Raw genomic sequence first — 18,103 nt, 5'->3', positions numbered from 1 at the left:
CAGTGTACTTAACCTTTTCCAATTACTGATTGATTGGATTGATATGATTATAATGCCCACGGACTTACCTGTTTTATAGTCTGTTGCTTCATCTCACAAACCCCTTCATGTTTATTTATTTATATATTTTGAAACAGATTTATTTAGATACAGTTCACATATCATACAGTTCATACACTTGAAGCACAAAATTCAGTGCTTTTCAGAATATTACATTATTTTTTTAAATCATAGTAGAAAATATAAAACGTGCCATTTTAACCATGTTTAAGTATACAGTTCAATGGCATTCATTACATTCATGACATTCATAATGTTGTATAGTCGTCACCACCGTCTGTGTCCAAAATCTTTTCCTCAGCCCAGAAGAAACTCTGTAATTATTAAGCAATATCTTGCCATCACCTCTCCTCCACCACTGGTGACCTCTAGTTTAATTTCTAGCTTTCTGAATTTGTCTGTTCTAGATATTTTGCATCAGTGGAACCTTATAATATTTTCCTTTTGTGTCAGACTTCAGTGTGGGCTGCCACAACAGGGATATGTACTTTGAGACCCAAATGGACCTTTCACTTAACTCCCCTGTTCTCTTCTTGCACCCTGGCCTCTCCTCATTATCTAGTGTGAACCATCACTACTTCCTCCTTAACAGACAGGCGACATTTTCTCCCAGCTCACTGGGACCATTCATGCTACTGATATGGCACGTTAAGGAGTCTGAACAAAGTAATCCGGTCGGATACGCACTTCAGAAAGGGTACTGAGTCAGGCAACACAAACGAATTGTATGTAAATGGATAAAGAAAACATTGCACGTTACAAAAATTTTTAAGATTAAAATAATCACAAACACTGCAAAACTTAAAAATGTATTTTGGATTTATTAACTGTTCAAAACTCCTCTGCTGGCCTTCTTTCCTTATATTATTTTTGGCGGCCTGCTGTTTTATTGTCTCTTCCAGGGGCAGCCATGTTTGCGATCTTCTTTGGAGAGAATGGAAATCTTTCTCTTTAGTGTGGCTGATTTAAATTTGTTTTTGAGTATGTGTTGGTAGTTTAGGAAAATGGAAAAGCTTCACATTTTGTTCCTGATAATATTAAATAAATATTGAGGATTGTTATCAAAATTGGAGAAATCTCTCTCAAGTTCTTTCATATGGGAGCTACAGTATTTAGAAGAAATTTCTACAGGCAGGTTCAAGGCCTATAAATTTCTTTCTTCCTCCCTCCTTCCCTCCCTCCCTCCCTTCCTTCCTTCCTTCCTTCCTTCCTTCCTTCCTTCCTTCCTTCCTTCCTTCCTTCCTTCCTTCCTTCTTTCCTTCCTTTCTATTAAGGTATCATTGATATACAATCTTATAAAGATTTCACATAAGCAACATTGTGGTTACAACATTCACCCATATTATCAAGTCCCCCACAAACACCGCATTGCAGTCACTGTCCATCAGTGTAGTGAGATGCTATCAAGTCACTACTTGTCTTCTCTGTGCTATACTTAGGCCTATACATTTCAGACCTTGTTTCTTCTCCACAACCTACCTTCTTCAGGGGCTGGATGCCCTGGGGATTATTGTAGTGCAGGTGAATCAGCATATTGGATGTTGGGAATAATCTGTTAGCAATAATTTACCTATTCTTGGAAGTGACAGTGAACTGCATATGTACATTCTACACCCAAATTAGAGAAATCCCCGCCTCAGCTCTTCTTTGGTTGAATCCCAAAGATTCCTGTAGCCACTCTACAGCCTCCTGATTTAAAAGGATGTATGACAGCAGATGCTGGAGCAGGGAGAGATGGGGCGATAGCCTGTTGTGGTTAAATTATGTTATTTTTGAAAATTTTCACAAAAACCTATGGCCACCTAAACGCACTGCTAGGACCCTCTTGGGGCATTTCTGGATGCAGGAGAAAAGTTAGGAGGCTGCTGCTATAACCTAGGAGTGAAATGATGACAGGGGCAGCAAGCAGTGGAGAGAAGTGATAGATTTGAAAGATATTTAGGAGCTGAAATTGGCAGGATTTAGCGATTGGCTGAATGCAGGTGTGAGGAAGAATGAGGAGTCATTGATTTGTCCAGGTTACAACCTTGGTTGGATAACTGGATGGGTATTGGGATCAGAACTAAGCTAGAGGATTGTGGGAAAAGGCTCATGCTGGGAACCGGGAAGGGGAGGCAATTTCAGTTCTGGGATTGTTCAGCTGAAAATGCCTCTGGGAACATTCAGGTGGAGATGCCCTTCTGGCAAGCACCTCACCTAAGAGTGAGAGGCTCCAGGAAGATGTCATTAGGACGGACACAGCGTCTGGGGCCATCTGTGGAAGTGGAGGCTGAAGTTCAAGGGATGTTTTAAGGCTGCACATGGGGACCAAGTGAGAAGGGCCATGGACCAAGCCAAAGACAAACCCAGGGGATCCCAAGCATCTACCCAGTGGGCGAGGTAAGATGGGCCCATCCAGCAGACAGTCTTCAGAAATGAACGGAACTCAAAGCTTGTAATGGATTGCAGCGTAACATGTGGTCATCTTTTCCCCTTCTCTTTTATTGATATTTTAAGTTTGGAGGAGAGAAATAGACCAATTTAAAAGTGGGCTCTTTCTTATGAGACTTTGTAGATGTCTAGCTAGCTGGTTTTTTAAGTGGTATTCAAAATATTTGCTTGCATCTGGAAAAGAAATGGGATTATAAATACCCCCACATATGGCCCTTCCTGCCTCTTTCCTGCACCAAAGATGTAAAAAGTGGAATGGGTCTCTTCTTTAATCCATTTCAAGAGTCAATTGGGTGGTGATGGACAACATCTCACTGGCATGGACTCCCAGGGATAATTTCCCATCAGGTTGCACGGGCCCCGTGTTCAGGGGTAGAGGCTCCAGGCAGCCCCCGCACTTAACTCTTCACAGCAAGGCAAAGCTCTCGACATTTGCATTTTCTACGGTTTTCTCTTTGGTGTGGGTAAAAGCCAACCAGACATGGTTAACACTTCGACCTCAAGGATGAACCATCCTCCACGTTATCCATTCCTAAGAAGGGCAGTGGTGAGTTTATTTCTGTATGCTTCTGAATGTGTTTAAGACCCATTTTTAAAGGTTTGTTCCAGTTTGGCACAGGGATTCCATCAAAGATAAGAGTCTGGCTGGCTCTTTGGAGATAGGTTATTCTGCAGACATGAATCAAGTTGTAGCTGAAGGACCTTGATAGTGGTGTGGACCTTGGGATTCCCTGAAGTGGTCACTGGGACTGGATGGGGGCCTGGGAATGGAAGAATGGCCATGGAGCTTCCGGGGCATAGAAAACTTAAAGACATTTGAAGCTTGACCCAGGACCAGGCTGACTGATCATCCTTTATGGCTAGAGTGACATCAGCTAGCTCAGTGAAGACATAAGCTATCTCTTGCTGCTCATGGTGCTGGTGGGGACAGTGTTGTGTGGCTGACACTTAAGGATGACAAAGTGAATGTGATTTAACAAAGGTTAGGTAGTCTTGAAAGCATTGACTGCTCTCATGTGGCACTAGTCTTCATATTTCCTGCGCACTTGGCTTTTCGAGTCTATCTTCCGTCATGATTTCTTGAAAATGTTCATCTGGTCAGAATGCCTTCCATGACTTGGCCCCTATATTCCTCAAGGCTTTTAGGTTTCCCCTTCTTGTATGTGACTCTTGGGTCTTAAAATGGAGATACATAGCGCTATGTGACTAGAACAGTGCTATTTATACCCCCAGCGTCTGCACATACTCCTCTTCCTTCTGCCTTTATCCATTTGGAAAATAAGAACACACCTCAATTACCTTCTCTGGGGAGTTGTCTCTGATTCATTTCTGTAGAGTTAGTCATACTTTGTTTTCTGATGCCACCTTATAGGGTGGAAATCTTGAATACACAACTTCTCATAGTGTGTTAATATACCTTGTTCACACAAATTTCTCGCTCTCTGGGCTAGAAGCTGTTTATAGCCCCAGTCCCAGCATAGGACCTGACACAAAGTACTTTCTTAATAAAGAGTGTAAGATGAATGAACAAAACATTAGAGATCTTGGGGGAAGAAAAGTTGGCCACCACTGAATCCATAGCGTTCCACGGAGAAAAGAGCACCTTCCTGTGTTGAATTTGTCTCTCTAAATAAGCACAATAAGAAGCAATGTTTATGACTGGTCTGAAACTTGTAATTAAAGCACAAATTATTATCAAGAAATAAAGGTTCAGAAGTATAGTGTTTTGGTATATTCATCCATTTCATTTCTGAAACAGTTGGATGGAAGATTAGTATTTTGTTATATGATAATCAATGAAAAAGTCATGAAATTATTTAAAGACAAAAGATTGTGGAATAGGAAACAGACATATGGAGGCTTAATATCAATATTATAATGAGTTCTGCCATTGATTTAAGAAAATCAAGATCCAAATAGATAATGGACAAAAGATATAAACAAGTATAGACATTTGGTAAAAACTTAGATACTATATTAAGAATCATATAAAATGTTTATACCGTTTGACCTAGTAACTGCCTACTTGGGGCTTTATTCCAAAAAAATTTTTTTTCACAAGGATAATGCTAGACATGAAGTTGTTCATTGTAACATGAGTTATAATGTCAGAAATTAGAAATAATTCAACTATTCATATTGAAAGGATGGTTATGTAAATTCTGTCAAATCCGTTTGAATATAACATGCAATAAATAAAAGTATTGTCATCATTTAGTCATTCAAAAGTGCTTTTAGTCAGTGGTAGTAACAAATTACAAAGTCATTTTATCTTTATATTACGTGTGCATGAGGGGAGGGTCCAAGAGGGAAAGAGAGACAGGAGGTTTTGCAGGTGTTTCTGTGTTTGAAATTATGTCTTGCAATGAATAGAAGACAGTTTCTGCTCTATTTCTGTTACAACAATAAAGGAGGAAAGATGGAGCAGTGGAAAGAGCACTGGACTTAGAGTCCAAATCCCAGCTCCCTCCCTTCCCCTCTTTCTAATCTTGAGCATGTTCCTCAGTCTCTTCTCTAAAAAGGAAATATAGTAACTAGCTCTGAGGGCCTTTCTGAGATGGTGAAACTGATGCATAAGCCCTCCATCAATGTGCACTCAGTTGAATAAAGATGTCTGTGCAATGACCTTTTCTTCCAGTGCAGTGGAGATGGAAGTCCTAGTTACACTGGAATCCACTTTGACCTTAGGTGTTAGGTATGATATAGTCACTATAATGTGTAGGTAAATAGGGAACCTTAGAAAACAAAGCATGCTGCTCTCAGGTCCCCTGTGTGGATTTGCATTGTCTGTTTTTATTGGCCAGAATGCGTGGTAGGAAAGTAAGAAGCAGGTGGACTGCCAAGCCGGAAGGGATGTGGTCCCGATTCAGGCAAAGCTGGGAAGAGAGGTCGTGCATATTGCTCTAACATCGGCAGTAACTCTTTGGCCTCACAGTTGTTCTAATATGCATCATGAAGATCATTTTAATGATCTTTAAAATGTTCACAGAAATACAGATTAATAGAATATTAGAAATACAAAAGACTTTCAGTTCATAATGGTTGACTGACCGTGTATTTATCTCCTCTCCCACCAACTAAATGATCAAAAAGGAATTTTTTTTTTAATGGAGCCAACAAGAGGGGAGCTGACCATGCATGAAAGATTTCATAAGACTTCTGGGAAACAAAAACGTGGGGGAGTGGTGACCGAAAAAGTAGGATGAGGAAATCTAGGTCCCCAGGGAGTGTGGAAGGGGGTTATAGAAACAAGCGACAGGGGTAGACTGGCCTTAAAGAACCCTGGAGAATCAGGGTCCTGGCAGGGCGGGTGTGACAAAGGGTGGAAATGAAATGGAGCTGAAAGTGGGAAGGCTAACTGAACTCCACCTATTTCCTGTCCGATCCTCCAGTCCACACCCCACTTGCAAATAGACTATCAGGGAAGTGTCTTTCTACTGATCAGAAAACCATAATTATTTTTCTTAGAGAATATTTTCTTTAAAGAACAATGCTCAATCCCAGAGCAAAAACATACATACTATGCCTAACTTTACAATGTAAAAGTGTAGTTGATGGTTTGGAGGTGGGAGTAGGGAGAACTCAGGGAAGGATGCAGACCATCTTATCTTAAAAAGTGTGGACTCAGAAAAATAATCTGAAGTGATCAAACTAAGAAATAAAGGTATAGGATATTATTTAAAGCTACAAAGGTAATTAGTAGAAAAACTGAAAGTGGCGATACAAGGTAACTGAAAGTGGCGATCCAGAATAGAGCGACCGAGCTACATTCTCACATAGTCAGGAGATGGTTGTTTTTCATGAAAACAGTCTTTTATCCTCCTCTTTTTTTTTCTTTATTACTTTTAAAAGGGGGAAAGAAGGAGGGAGGGAGGGAGGGAGGGAGGGAGGAAAAAATCTGTAATCCATCAATAAGATTTAATCTGTAAATAATTATTTTTCCACTATAGGCTCCATCCTCCACATTCTGTTTTGTGGTGGACCTTCCCTGTCTCCCAACATTCTCTCCTTTTGTTTTTGCTCTGTTTTGAAGTCTTTTGCTCTATAATTATTTGAATGATTCCAGGAATTTAAAACATAGGCATACACAGGCACACACTTAAAAGGTAAAAGCTTTACCAGATCCTGTTTTGGAAACTCAGTTTTGTTCCTTGGCCTTTCCAGAAATCTCTGGCATCGTTGGTTGAGTCGTTGACCCTCCTTTTGAAAATGAATGGTACAAATGTGTTTCCAAGGCTCTTAACAGCTTTTTTTTTTTGAATGCATAACACATCTTTTATTTGCTCAACATTAAAGATATTTGTAAAAATATAGAATAGTATCATTCTTCTCTTTATTTTTATTTTGTAAAGTTATTTTTTTGGTATCATTAATGTACAATTACATGAGGAACATTATGTTTACTAGACTCCCCCCATCACCAAGTCCCCCCCACATACCCCATTGCAGTCACTGTCCATCAGTGTAATAAGATGCTGTAGAATCACTACTTCTCTTCTCTGTGTTGCACAGCCTTCCCCATGCCCGCCCCCCACATTATACATGCTAATCGTAATGCACCCTTTCTTTTCCCCCACCTTATCCCCCACTTCCCACCCATCCTCCCCAGTCCCTTTCCCTTTGGTAACTGTTAGTCCCTTCTTGGGTTCTGTGAGTCTGCTGCTTCTAACAGCTTTTTTTATTTTCTATTTCCACTCTGGTTTGTAGTTTGAAAAACTACCAGAAGGTCCTATCCCTCCATCTACACCAAAGTTTGCATATGGAAAAGTTGCTATGAAAAAGGTAAGAAAAAAGAAAAAAAACACCATAAATATTGAGAGTGAAGAAGTGGAATTAATTTGGCAATTGTTAGTGAAAGTGCTCTGATGGGGAATTGCTTCTGTTTTTCTGTGAATTTGTTTTCTGTAAGGCTGATGGGGTGGGTGATGTTTCTGGGAAAATGGGGCTATGTTGGGGTGAGAGGATATGTAGGCATGTTGATGGGGGCATGTGGGCCACGAGCAGGAGTAGGTAGGCGTTCTTAGATCATTCAGGTCATTTTGGTTCAGTTACCGGTTGTCAGAGACAGTGCCAGGAGCTTTTGCGGGAATAACATGCCCCCTTGTTGTTACAGCTAGTGAGGTTCTTTTCCAGAATTCATTTTTTTTAAAAGGGATTCTCAAAAACCACAGGCATTCTGATAGGTCTTCACCCTAATCATACCCTCCCCTCCATCTCAAAATCATTTCCTGGTTTATGTGTTCTGTGGTATAAATGGTAAATGGGAAGTCAGGGGGAAAGTTAGAAATTAATCAAAATAGGAGGTAAGGTCGTTTTATTCTAGGAAAAGAGAAAAAGAAGAGAAATTTCATTTCATAGTCATGAGTGATGTAAGCCAAAATCAATTTGTTTGACCATCTGGGTCTTCAGGATTTCCCCTCTTATAATCCCTAACTCCTACATGGGTTAACTCACCAGAAAAAAAAAAAGCACACACACAGTTACATATTTCTTAAGAATCTTGATCTTCTAAAATAGGATCATAAATTTTTATCTTGAAGCAAAATGCCAAACACGACTGTGTAATTTTTCCGTTCGTGAAGCCCTTTGATGTTAGGGTTGGCTGAGCCCTTGTAGTATTTTCCACCTAGTGTCAGATGTGTGTGTTACATTCTTCAAAGAGTGGGCTCTCTGATAGGAATCTTCCTTTAGATTTATCAGACTTCAATCACTCTTGTAAAGGGAGCACCTTTCCTTGTTCGCCGCTTCTTCTACTTAAGAAAAAGGTTTGTGTGTTTTAGAGCTGTGAGAAATTTATTTTTATGCAGCAGAAAATAAGTGCAAATGTTTAATACAGCCACATTGCTTAAACAAAGGTAACTTAGTACCAAAAACACATTCTGTTCACCATGAAGAAAACTTGTGTGAACAGAAATGGCTTTCCATTGTTAACTAAATACATACAATTTAAGAGTATAACTCAACTAAATCTATGTACAACATTGTTACATAGGATAAAACCTTTTATTGTGAATTGAAGCCCTTTAGTTGTCCAAATGGAAAAACATCCATGTGAGTAGCTGAGTTGATGGAATCATACTTAGTTTTTTTCCTGGTGCTGCACATCAGCACAGTAACCATGGAAAGGGTTTATGAAACTCCTAACCAGTTTCAAGGCATGGAAAGTCCTGGGTTTAGAGCCAAACCCAAGTGCTAAACCTGGCTCTGCTAGGGCTCAAGTGGGGTTCTCTGGTTGGGTGCCCGGTTCTTCATCCTTTTCATGGGGATAGTAATGCCTGCCTAACTGGGTGGTTGTGAAGTGCTGTCCCCCGGGAGTTGGGTGGGCACTCAGTGATTAGTAGCTAATATCATTGTTACTGCATCAGAATTAACATCCTGAGTTGCAAGAATACATGGTTGTTTCGATTGACTACGAGTATTTATTGAATGTCTACTTTGTGTTGAGCCTTGGGGGTGAACACAATACAGACCCTGCCCTCAAGGAGTTGACTGTCTGGCAAGGACGCCAAGGTGAGCAATGGGTAAATGATACAGGCATGGAAATGTGACGCCACTGTGGTTACTTCACTCGGGGGTGTCAGGGGAAGCTTTACAGAGGCAACAGCCTCTGAGCCTTGGTTTTCATTCATTTTAAAGGCCTTTTATGTACAGGAGGTTGTATTTGCCAATAGGTATGTCTAAAACTCTGTTTAAGAGTACTGTCAGTCATTTTCATCAAGAGCTAGGGAATGGGTGCAGATGATCGAAGGTGACTAGGAGCAGCCTGAGTGGAAGGTGAACCTTTAGGTTTATTTATTTGGGGGTTTGGCCAAATCCACTGATATCCTTGATGGTTTGCAAGTGACATTATTCTCTACTCCAGTTCCCAGGGAAGAGGGGCAGTGAGTGAGTGCTGCTTTTGTTTCTTTTCAGTTAAAGACAGTGGAGGAAGCTCTGAATATTCTGTGTCCTGCTGGGCCCATCAAAAGTCTCTATCCTTTGACATTTATCAAGGTGAAACAGGTAGGCCTTCTAAGGTAATGCTTCAGCCTCTTTCTGCAAAATGTGCTTTCTATGTGGCCCTGCAGAGCCTATTCTGAGCACAAGGACCAACACACCAAGCAGATAAATCCGACCCCAAGTAAATTAACTGTGGGTTCCCGGGCTTGCATTAGCTCTCAGTACTGTACAGTAAGCTGATCTGTCCTGTATGTTCCCCCGTGTCACATTACCACTGCAGGTGGTAGCTCAACAAGAGAGTTTAATTATTTGTCCTTAGTTAGCTCAAAGGCATAGGGACCGTGTTCTTTATAGATTACTCTTAGACTATTTTTCATTTTTTTGAAGAGAACAGAGCACTTTGTGTGTGTGTGTGTTTAATCTCTGTATATGGGTGTGTTTAATCTCTAGGCACTGCCCCATCTTTATTTTAAAAGTTTTCCCCAACTCTTTATTTTGGAAAGTCTCAAATCTGAAAGAGTTGCAAGAATAGCACTACAAACCCCTGTGTACCTCTCACCTGGAGTCACCAAGTTCTAACACCATGTCACTTGCTTTATCTTGCTGTGTGTGCATGTAGCCAACTGCTTTTTTTTTTTTAACCATTTGAGCTAGTTGTCAACATCATGACACTTCAGTCCTAAATATTACAACATAGATCTCTTAAGAAGGACATTACCCTGTGTAACCACAACATAACAGCCACACTTAAGATACTGAAGAAATTTAACACTGATACCATCCGGTTAGCTAATACACATTCTGTAGGCAGGTATGCCTGTGGCCATTCCCATGAGGGGAATTTATTGTTTACTTGTTTTAATCCAGTTTCTAACCCATGCTCACACCTATTTAGTTATAATGTCCCTGCAGCCTTCCTTCATCTGAGCCTACTCCTAACCCCTTTTCCCTCTCTCTCGTGGCACGGACCCCTCTGAAGAGCTCAGCTCCGGTTCTGTAGGCTGCACTGATTAGACGCAGCAGAACGTTTGCGGCCCGAGCACAACAGAGGTGATGCGTCCTTCTCAGGACACTATGTCAGGATGCCCGTGAGCTCTGTTTGTCCCTTTGTTGCCGTGTGAAGTTTGATCACTTCGTTAGGGTGTCAGCCCCACTTTTTGAAAAATACAATCATCTGGGTCCTCTTTTCTCACTCTCTGGGCAGATCGCCTTCTGAAAGGCACCTGAACAACATAGTGACATTAATAATAGTGTATCTCAGGTTAGTGTTATTTTGGCTCCAGTTGTTATTTTTACACTTGTGAGTTTATTCCAATGACTCTCATCTGTGATAAATAAAATGCATAATAAGCTCCCTGGCCTGCTTTTTTCATTAACCTTGGGTAGTTATTTCTGTAGTTCTAGCGCACACTGGCTGTCCACATCTTCATCCATGAAATAAAACATGAGGGGCCCGTGAGCACGTCAGACAAGACACAGACCCCAGAGCAGCTGGAACCTGGGAAGTGAATTCCAGGACGATGTATAGACACTGCAGTCATTGTTCTGTCTTGACCCCTCTGCTTCCTGATCTCTGGCCCAGGCGGGGTCCTTGGGCTAGGTGGGGCTCCCCGGCTCTGGCTGCTCTGGGTCTGGGGTGAGCGCATAGAGGTTCATTTCCAGCGAAGCCAGGGAGGGCCCCGCCACAGGGATGGGCGCAGCGCCGGGGCCCAGTCGCACCTCTGCTCGGAACACCACGGCTTCCGCTTCCACCTGGGTGCCCTTCGCAAAGGTCCTCAGCCTCTGAGTTAGGACTTACCGCCTGGGTGACTTTCCAAGGGGAAAAACACAAGAGAGTAGGAGATGTGGGGTCTGGGAGGGAGGCCCCCCTTGGGCTGGAAGCTTTGGGTGGCACCCACGGCATCCCTGGGGGTCAGCCCTTCCCACCACACAGGAACAAGTTTGCCGTTCTTATCACCTTCCCACCTGCCTCAGGTGCACTTCCTTGCTCCCCAGGCCCTGGAAGTGGGGACCTTTTCCCCTTTCATGCTGGATTTCTATTGAGACTCTCTTCTGTGACTCGGGCTTCGGCCCAGCGTCCCGTGGTGAGGTCCTCAGCAGGAGAGCCATTGACCAGGGCTGTGAGTGCTCTGCTGCCGACGCTGGCTGTTCAGGGCCTTCCTTTCAGACCAGGGAGCCCAGCATCTAACAGTATTTTCTGACTTGTCAACCGGTTACACCCCAACCTCTCACTATCTCCACCCACCCCCTGCTGCACTCTACACAGTTTCTGATTGACTCTTGTTTTCTATGTTAGAGAAGATTTAGGCCAGGGACCTGGAGATTTTTGTACCAAACATTCTTGGCTTTGTTGTTGTTTGTCCTTTTTTGTTGGGAAGGAGCTCTATTTTTTGAGGTTGAATAAATAACCTTTTGATGGATGTGATAGGATCCCCTGAGTGATTCTGGCAAACTGCTTTCTGTGTGCCAGGCCCGCTTCCCTCGTGAGGGAGGCGAGGTTGCTCAAGCACCCTTGAGCGCTCCTTGTATTTCGCTGCTGCCATAGTTATTCCATGATCTAAATGTTTCTGCTAGTTCCCTCCTTTCAGATGGGGTTTTTGCCAGAGGCTAGAGAAGGGTTTCATTCCTCATGGCTTAGAAACAACACTTTCATACAGATCCAGGGAGACCAAGTTCTCTTAAAATGAACAGCAAGAGTGATGTATTTTTCTTACATCCTTTTCTAACCAGTATTTTGGGTTTGTGCTCTACCGAACAACACTTCCTCAAGACTGCAGTAACCCCACGCCCCTCTCTTCACCCCTCAATGGAGTCCACGACCGGGCCTATGTCTCCGTGGATGGGGTAAGAATTGTCTCCAAACCCCAGGGGTGGGAGGGCTGCCCTTGGTAATGTGGCATTCGAGGCCTTCGCCCCCTTTTCCAACCTCCAGCCCCGCCCCTCCTCCTGGTGTCCCTGAGCTGTGCCCCTTACTTGCTAATGAGGCCTCACCCATGCTCCCTCCCCCTGGAAAACTGTGGAGGTCTGTGCTCAAGGCCCCACCTTCTCGGAAGCCTTCCTGGCCTCCCCAGTCCACGGCCATCCTCTGACCATAGCATGTCGTGGCTGTGACATAGACGTGACCCATGTCTTCTTGGCTCCTGGAGGGCAGGTCCGTTTGGCACATGCCAGAATGGTGGTTCATTGAACTCTGTGTCTTCGTTGCTGCATGAGAAATTTTATTCTGAAGGGCTTGTTCATGATGATTAGAGCTAAAATATACACAGAACTTTGTTGAAGAAACAGTTTAGGTTTCCATTCCTCTCACTGAAATAATCATCTGAAAGAGCACATGAAGAGATTTTCCTGATAAAGACATTTTTAAGTCCAAATATTTCCACTCCATTGTCATCGGTGGCTTTAATTTCAGTGGGAGCAAATTTCTAAGAATTACATGGGTATCACTGGCAATTGTTTCTTGGATTCCAGTGTAGTGGCTGTCTCAGTAAATTATGGTCAGTGTAACATCAATTTTTTTTCATCTCACCTTTTAAAAAATTAGGAATATGTTGCTGTAAAAATATCTGTTGTTTTCCCTCATTCTGTTGTGTAATTTTTGTGGTTAATGCACCGTATCAGGTATTTTGAAGTGACACTACTCCACCTAACACTCTTGATTTTATCTCTTTTATCTGATTGTGTCTCATCTCTCCACGTTGTTAAGAAGCTACTTATAACTGCCTTTTGTGATGCTAGAATACAAAGCAGTTCCGGTTATAGGAATTCTCCCCTAGAAGTTTTTGCCTCCATCCCTTTTCTGTTAAAAATAGATGTGCAGCAAAACTTTCCAGAGCAGAGGAAACCAACCTAGACCTTTCTGTGTCTGGCAACTTTCCTGTTTAGAAACTGGTGATTGGAGGAAGTTGGCCTCCTGGACGGTGACTTGGGCAAGACGGGCCATCAGAGCATTCCCTCCCAAGTCTGGTGACACTTCCAGGCAGGAAAATGAGAGCTGAATTAGCTGAGCCATCTGCATCTCTGCTGAACTTCTCATGCTAGTTAATTCTCACTGGGCTTTGAACCCACAGGTCCCCCAGGGAATCCTTGCACGAGACACTGTTATCACTCTGAACATAATGGGGAAAGCTGGAGCCACTCTGGACCTTCTGGTGGAGAACATGGGGCGTGTGAACTATGGCCACTATATCAATGATTTTAAGGTAGGACCAACCTTGTGTCAGGAGTGTAGTTCAAAGGTAGGCTGGACCCTACCTAAGCCATCCAAGGAAGTTTTTGCAAATCCACTGAAAAACTCACATATACATTCTTTCCCTCCAGCCCTGTTAACATAGAAGCAATTTTTAAAAGCATGCACACTTGGCCACGTTTGATGAGTGAAACTACCCTGATTTGTTTTGCAGCCTTGAAGTTGGGTTATTTTGAAGACCTATTTTCCTCTAGGGTGATGAGAAAGTTGGGCTTTGCAAACAGAACCCTTCCCTTGGGTTTGAATTCAGCCATCCTCTAGAGAGCAGGAGAAGGAGGAAGCACTCAGCTGGGCTTTTCCTTGGCCTGAAAAGCCCACTTGGCCCACGAAAGGCTCTCCCTTGCCAGCAAAGCCAGTTTAGCACTCAGTCTGCTGTGCTGTCGGGTGTGGACAATCCCAACAAACCCTTGAGCTACAGAGAGCCCTTTCCCCTGGTGTACTGCCTCGCAGTCTGTTGGCTACTTATAGCTCAGGTTTCTAGTCCAAATATGTTTCCCGAATACTTGTTTTTAGAGTATTATTCAACAAACATTTGTTACGCTCCTACTCGTGCAAAACGCAGGGTGCTTTGGGGGATACAAAGGTGTTAAGTACAGGCTCCCCCAAGGGTAGCTGACCGTCTGCTAGAGGGGAGAGAGCCTGCACCAAGGGAGGTAGAGCACCACCCACTCTGGAACAGCACAAGCATCGCGCTGTCTCTTGACCCCTGGGTGGCAGCTCAGCGGGCAGGTAATTATTCATTGGGATGGCCGTGCTGGGCCACCTTTGCCTCCAGTAGAAATGCCCTGTTGCAGTCCTTGTACTCAGTCTATAATTAGTGACTTCCTGCATGGCTGTCACAAATCATGCTGACCCACAGAGGGACGGAGCCTTGTGTGTAGTCTCTGGATACCCAGCAACAAGCCTGGCACACAGCTGCCTGGCTAATGTGTTTACTGAATTACTAAATGGGCAATTGAAGCTGGGTGGGAATTGAGAGGTGTCCTGGGACAAATGTGGGATCCCCCTGAGAGTGGAGAAGTTCTGCACATTAGAGGCTGGAAGAGGAAGCTGGAGGAGCCACAGAGAGAGGCTCTGAGGCAAAGCCATGGGTACCCCAGCCCCCACCCCCCCTGGACAAATAAGAGCCCCTTTGAATATGAGTCTGGGTTCACCGTCGTCCCCGGTCGCCTTTCCATCCTTCTACAGATATCAGAGTGTTTTCATTTATGCCATCTCATTTAGACCCACGGCCGGTGAGGGGACTCGGGTGTCATCCTCTCCGTGAGGGCTGCTGAGGAGCTCAAGATCAGGACTTGTTCCTGGTTGTATGTAAGGGGCCGGGCCTGTCCCCTCCCCTCCCCACCTGCGGTGGACTGTATGTTGCTTTATATCCCCCACTCATTCCTTCTCCCATTCCTCAGATTCTATCATTTTGTCCAGCCTAGCAATATCTCTGAACCAGTGAAGATTGGGGATCTGGGCCAAAAGCTCAGTCCTCAAGACAGGCCTGTGCCACTTCAGCGGACGCACAGTTTGAGTCTCATGTAACATGTGTTTCATACCCAGCCTTTCCCCAAGAAGTCAGAACTGGAGCGCAGAGACACTGGAAGCCTTCTCCTCCCCACCACACCTGCGCCCAGCTCACTGCTCTGTTTCTCCTTCACAGGGTCTTGTTTCTAACCTGACCCTTGGGGGTAATATCCTCATGAACTGGACAGTCTTCCCGTTGGACGCTGACGATGCAGTGCGCAGCCGCCTTGGGAGCTTGGATGCCCGTGTTTCTGGCCACCACAACCAAGCTCCTGCCCGAAGATCATCTAACTACATGCTCCCAGCCTTTTATGTGGGGAACTTCTCTATTCCCAGTGGGATCCCAGACTTGCCCCAGGACACCTTTATCCAGTTCCCTGGATGGACGAAGGTAAGTGTCTTTGTGGACAGTGCTTGAATTCAGGCCTCAGACATCTACTTTTTGGTGTCTGATAAAGAATCAAAAAGCTGCGAAGAAGATGCTGTGTGACATCTCATGGCATTGGAGGTGAAGGCTTTTCTGTGCTGGTTTACCCATTCTGCAGCAATGGAACCATGGCAGGTCTCAGGGGATTCAGTGGCCAGCCTGAAGTTGGACCTTCTGCCCCATTTTCACAGATGGACAACTTCCTTTAGCAAGCGACGGCTTTCCTGTTTCCTTTAAGAAAAATCATAGCCCCGTTGAGGCACTTCCTCCTGATCCTGAGGAAAATCTGCTCCAGGCAAAGGGGTGAATCTCTAGGAGCACATGCTTCTCTTTGTCCATGCCTCACTCTATACTCCTGGTACCCTACCTTCATACAGCCCTGTGCCCCCAGGGCAGCCCTGTAGGGTCAGCTCTTCCTTGGCTGTCTTCTGGCTTGGTCACCCCCTTTATTCTTTGAAGATATTTTATTGTCTTCCTTCACTGCCATCCCCTCCACTTTGAGTCCTGTTTTTATCCTAAATGACCTCAACATGATTCAGTTATTCATTCAGCATATTTCTCAGTGGCTATTATGTCCCAAGCTTTGTGCCAGGCACAACGGATATGATAATAAATAAAATCAGGTATGGTCCTTGCCCTCATGGAACTTACAGCCTAGTTGAGGAGGGAGGTCCAAATCATATAATCACCCAAATTAAATGGTAAAACTGTAGCTGCAACCAATGCTGGAAGAGATATGGGGGTTGATAATAACTGGAACATTTGACTTTGTTGCGGAGGTTAGGGAAGGCTTCCCTGTAAAGTGATGCTTGACAGAGATATGATGGATACAGAGAAATTAACATGGCAAAAAGGGAGGGAAACATGTTCTAAGCAGAGGGGATAGCATGTGCAAAAGCCCTGTGGTTAGAGGGGAGCAATGGCAAGTATGAGGAACTGATAAAGAATCTGGATGTCTGGGTGCAGGTGAGGAGTATGGTTCAAAGAAGAGGCTTGAATGTAGGTAGATACCATATGGGGAGAACAGTGTAGCACAGAGAAGGCATATAGTGAATCTGTGGCATCTTGTTGCACTGATGGACAGTAACTGCATTGGGGTACGGGTGGGGACTTGATGATATGGGTAAATGTAGTAACCACATTGTTTTTTCATGTGAAACCTTCATAAGAGTGTATATCAATCATACCTTAATACAAATTAAAAAAAAAAAAAAAAGAAAGTGGGTAGAGACCAGATTGGGATAGGCCAACTCATTAAAGTTTTGTTTTTATGTTGAAAGCCATTAAAGCAGGAGACTGTCAGGACAGAACTGGGATACGATAAGCCTGAATGACCCCAGTGTGCAGAATGGGTTGGGTGAGGGAACACGTGGATTCTGGGAAACTGTCTTGAAGGCTGGACCGTAGCTTCATTGAGAGACTGCAGTGATGGTGGCCAAGATGGAGATGATACCTCTATTTGAGAAGTGTTTGAAGTTAAATCCATAAGATGTAATGATGGATTGCTTGTGGGTGTTTAAAGAGAGGGACATACCAGATGACTCTTAGGTTCCAGGTTTGCAGCTGAGCAAATGGTACCATTTACTGGAAGAAGAAATTTCCAAAGAGGACTTGGGCTGGGAGAGCAAGACCATGAGTTCAGATGTGGACAGACTGAATTTGAGAGGCTGAGAGATGATATTGGAGGAGGGCTGTTAGATCTATGGGTGGGGAATTCAGAGGGATGTGGGCTGGGAATAGACATATGGACAGTGTTGAAGACACAGGATGGATAAATACTCTAAGGATGCAGAAGGAGAAAAAAGAGGATGTCAGGCTGATCTCTGAGAGACACAAACATAATGGAGAGGGAGGAGAGACCAAGGAGGTAGGAGGGAGACTGGTACTTACACAGCCGAGAGGAAAAGTGGAATGCAGACCAAAGCACATCTACTGTATTTAGCACCAGGGTCACTGGGGCCCTTGGGAATCACTGTGCCAGCAGAATGGAGCATCTACAAGACAGACTGCATGCAGTTGAGGGGTGTGGAGTAAGGAAATGAACACGTGAACATCGATATGGATTCTACTTGAATATAAACATTCTTTTTGAGAATTTTGACTCTGAAGGAGAAGAGAAAAAATATGTTAATAGCTGGGAGAGAACAGGACAAAAGATATGTGAGGCATGTGTTTAATAAATGCTCTTGTGTATTTTTTGCTTTTTAAATGTTTATGGAAATACAGTTTCATTATCATCCTATTTAAAATATTTTCTGGCTTCCCTTACTATCTCTTCTTTAACCCATAGATTATTTAGAAATGTGTTATTTAATTTCCATATATTTGTGGGGTTCTTTTTTAGCATATCTTCTTTTTATTATCTCTAATTTAATTCCTCTATGAAATGTCTAGAAGGAGAAAAGACTTCTTAGATTTAGTGCCTAAAGCATTTTCCTTAAAGGAAACAATAATTGAACATCAAAATTAAAAATGTTTGATCTTCAAAA

At 43.5% G+C, this 18,103-nt stretch overlaps 1 protein-coding gene across 2 annotated transcripts in view; it reads left to right on the top strand.

The window, feature by feature from the left end:
* GLB1 (galactosidase beta 1) overlaps window positions 1-18,103 on the top strand; it is a 76,779-nt gene that overhangs the window by 45,814 nt on the left and 12,862 nt on the right. For both annotated transcript variants that reach the window (XM_037008643.2, XM_037008644.2), the window contains exons 11-15: window positions 7,198-7,272; window positions 9,403-9,492; window positions 12,160-12,273; window positions 13,497-13,628; window positions 15,324-15,578. In XM_037008643.2, the coding sequence (XP_036864538.2) occupies window positions 7,198-7,272; window positions 9,403-9,492; window positions 12,160-12,273; window positions 13,497-13,628; window positions 15,324-15,578 (666 nt within the window). The remainder of the gene's footprint in view (window positions 1-7,197; window positions 7,273-9,402; window positions 9,493-12,159; window positions 12,274-13,496; window positions 13,629-15,323; window positions 15,579-18,103) is intronic.

The sequence above is a fragment of the Manis javanica genome, chromosome 15, assembly GCF_040802235.1.
Source record: "Manis javanica isolate MJ-LG chromosome 15, MJ_LKY, whole genome shotgun sequence".
Lineage (NCBI taxonomy): Eukaryota > Metazoa > Chordata > Mammalia > Pholidota > Manidae > Manis > Manis javanica.
Note: the sequence above shows the minus strand (reverse complement) of the source record. Positions and strands in the feature narration are given on the sequence as shown.